General features: G+C 46.8%; 1 protein-coding gene across 1 annotated transcript; it reads left to right on the top strand.

Annotated features, from left to right (window-relative positions):
* Nucleotides 1-1,084: 1,084 nt before the first annotated feature.
* Nucleotides 1,085-1,621, top strand: LOC127339960 (pectinesterase inhibitor-like). Its single transcript, XM_051365749.1, has one exon. The coding sequence runs from the start codon at nucleotides 1,085-1,087 to the stop codon at nucleotides 1,619-1,621; it is 537 nt and encodes a 178-aa protein (XP_051221709.1).
* Nucleotides 1,622-3,144: the final 1,523 nt, after the last annotated feature.

The following is a 3,144-nucleotide window of genomic DNA, read 5'->3' as shown; positions in this document are numbered from 1 at the left end:
AAGATTGAACCATGGGAGTAACAACTTAGAACCTTCCTTAATCCTTATCAAGTGGGCCGTGTGTGAAATAATGATTTTATGTGTCTATGTACCGATATCCTTAATAAATTTGGCCAACATTATATTGAGATTTGGTAGAACTAAGTTCGTGCTCAGTCAAGTCCTACACCGTTTGATTCGTGCATATGAGTTACAAGTTTGGTTGCAATTGAGCTTTTTTAGTGGCAAGTGGAGTTGCAACTGAGATCTTTTAGTTACAAGTGGGGATGCAACTAAGAAAAATACTCTAGACCGCTAGATTTTCTTCGTGATTCGTGCTAGTCATGAGTTGCAACTGAGATTTGATCATGTGAGTGAGAATGGAGTTATTTCTCATTCAATTGACAAATACTCACCCCCAATGAATTTTTTGGCCTTGGCAACACTGTAGAGCTCTTGCCAAATTAACTCCGATGCCAAATTTTGCTATGTTTCAGATTTGGCATCTTGGGCACCCACAATGCGTAACCAAATGTTATAAATTGACTATTTAACTTTTGGAACTAACTCCCAATTTGTCAGGGGAAATTCCAAATGGCCAATACTGGAAACCGGAGCAACATCTTGCTTCGATGGCAAATTTCTAATTTTATCTTTTGTTCTGAAATAGTCGGTGTGGCACACAATATAGAAATTTGGCCTTGGCCATATTGTAGACCTTTTGCCAAATTTAACTCGGATGCCAAATTATGATATGCTTCAGATTTGGCAGTGGCAACATTGTGAAGCTCTTGCCGAATTATCAAAAAAAAAGTCCCTAGATAGATTGATACTTATTCGTTCAATAATAGTAAGTAGCATTTTTATTTGCTGGTATTCTTGTTGATTGATCCTTCATTTACTCATATGATCTACTCGTGTCCTTCATTAGTAATTTGATTTGGTACTGTATCAGTACATTACAGCAAACAAAAGGAATTGATATAGTGTAATTAAGGAGGATCGTATATCATAAGGATTTTCTCCCGTGCAGCGTCCATATACATGTGAGTTGCCCTACGCTAGCTGCACCAACATAAGAAGCGCAAAACTGCATACCAGCACCATGGCGAGGGCAGCGACGATGTCCGTGGCTATGGTTCTCGTCATGCTCGCCGCCGTGTTCACCGCCCACGCTGACCCTGGCTTCATCTCCAGCACATGCAAGAAGACCAAAAACCCATCCCAATGCGTGGCCGTGCTGAGAGCCGACCCACGGAGCGCCAAGGCATCCACCGAGCACGACCTCGCCAGCATCGCGCTGCAGATCGCCACCGACACCGCCGAGCACAACGGCGAGGTCATCAAGGAAGCGGCCAAGAATAGCCAGGGTACTCCCGAGGGAGATGCGCTGCTCGGCGTCTGCGTCGGGGCCTACGCGAAAGCCGCCAGTGACCTTGGCATCGACGCTCGCCCATGGTTCGACTCTGGGGACTACACCGGCGCGTGGAAGCTCATCTCGGGCGCTAAGGATGCCGGCGATGTGTGCGAGAATGCATTCAAGGGGATCGGCATAAGGTCCCCCGTCACCGATATCGATCGCCAGATGACGGAGCGCTGCGATGTCGCCTGTGATCTCGTCCGCCTGCTAATCCCCAAGTGATCGCACGCGTGCCCTTCTTTGCTAGAGTAATATTTTTTTGAGGTTGTGCATATTGCTCTCTCAATAATTATAGTTACTCGGTCGTCTTGTAACATTTCAAAGCCGTATATGAATCAACCAGTTACTTCGGCACGCCGCGCCTGTGTTGTTATTACTTTTTGCATGTATAGTAGTTTAGTTTGCCTTTGAATGTATAACTGATGATCTGAAGAGCGCTGAGTTAAGCCTGTATCGGTGATAGCGTAAGCACCAGATGTGGTTCTGTTTTCCGGGGCGCCATTTTGATGTTCATTGCATATCAGTAGTCCTGCAAAAGGTCGGAACAACAATAATCAGTTCATGATCTGTTGGTACCTATTCTATTCTGACATCTGCTGCATGTCAGCAGCCTTGTATATAAAACAGAAGCAACAACAGTCTAGTTTATGACATAGAAAAACTGCAGTGGTGTATTCAATTATTTTACAACACACGTAACAGGATATACAGGTAGTGTACAATATTTTTTTCCCGATAAAGGGAATATATTAATATAAAAATACCAATTACACCCGGCCTCTGCAACAACATTCCTCCCTAGTGGCACTACGGACGCACATAACAAAAAAAGTAAAGAAAACTAAGAAAATAAAAATCCCGCGACAGCATTCCAGACCCAGCAACAGCAATACAACCACCACTGTGACAACACCTGAAATACAAGACTCTCCAAAAGCGACGCCTCCAAGAAGGGACCAGTGCACCGGTGTCGTCGTCGCCCGATCAAAGGTCTTAGGTTTTAATCCTGAAGATAGTCCCCACTCTCAAAACAATATATCCAACAAGATCATTGCCAGACATCTCTCCAACAAGATCATTACCAGTTAAGGCCAGCCATTAGGTTTCACCCTAAGAGGTAAGACTCTGAACTTCACCTATGCTGCCGCCCTCACATGCATACCACTGTTGCGGAGCCCGGAATGCCAAGCAAATCCATCAGCATCACGGACCCTCGAACCTCCTTTAGCCAGTCCACCAATCTGGTCGTCATGATATTCCTTCTTCTGACTTCACCATGGACCAAAAAGTCACCTGATGTCAACACAAAATAGAGCTTCGCGCCGCTCCCTCCGGAACCAAACGGTCGGAATAGAAACATGGGTGCGCGCGGCCGAATACCACCCGATCCAGCAAACTCTTGGCAAAAGATGCACTGTTCAATTTGCCAGCGGAGCTTTCCGGAACTCATCTCTCTAGCCAGATCAAGTCAAACTAATCTCTGATAGATCTTCATCTTCGTTTGCGAGAAACCCGAGGATCACCACCAAAAACAAAGCAAGACCAGCAGCCCCCACGCCCAGCCCCTCCTGCCGGATCACCAGAGAAGAGGACGGCGGCGCGGATCATGCGTACCACCGCCGAACCGTCACCGGGGGTGGAGGTCGCCACCGCTCCACCGAATCCTCCATGGCTACCGACGAAGAGCATCAGGCCCCGGCCAAGTAGCCGTGCCGCCCGGCTTCCTCCACCAGCGCTTCATCACC

This window comes from Lolium perenne, chromosome 3 (genome assembly GCF_019359855.2).
Source record: "Lolium perenne isolate Kyuss_39 chromosome 3, Kyuss_2.0, whole genome shotgun sequence".
NCBI classification, from domain to species: domain Eukaryota; kingdom Viridiplantae; phylum Streptophyta; class Magnoliopsida; order Poales; family Poaceae; genus Lolium; species Lolium perenne.
The sequence above is the reverse complement of the archived record's forward strand: the minus strand, read 5'-3'. Positions and strand labels throughout refer to the sequence as shown.

What these genes read in the sequence shown, in the direction of transcription:
- LOC127339960 (XM_051365749.1), top strand. Translation starts at nt 1,085, where the DNA reads ATGGCGAGGGCAGCGACGATGTCCGTGGCTATGGTTCTCGTCATGCTC.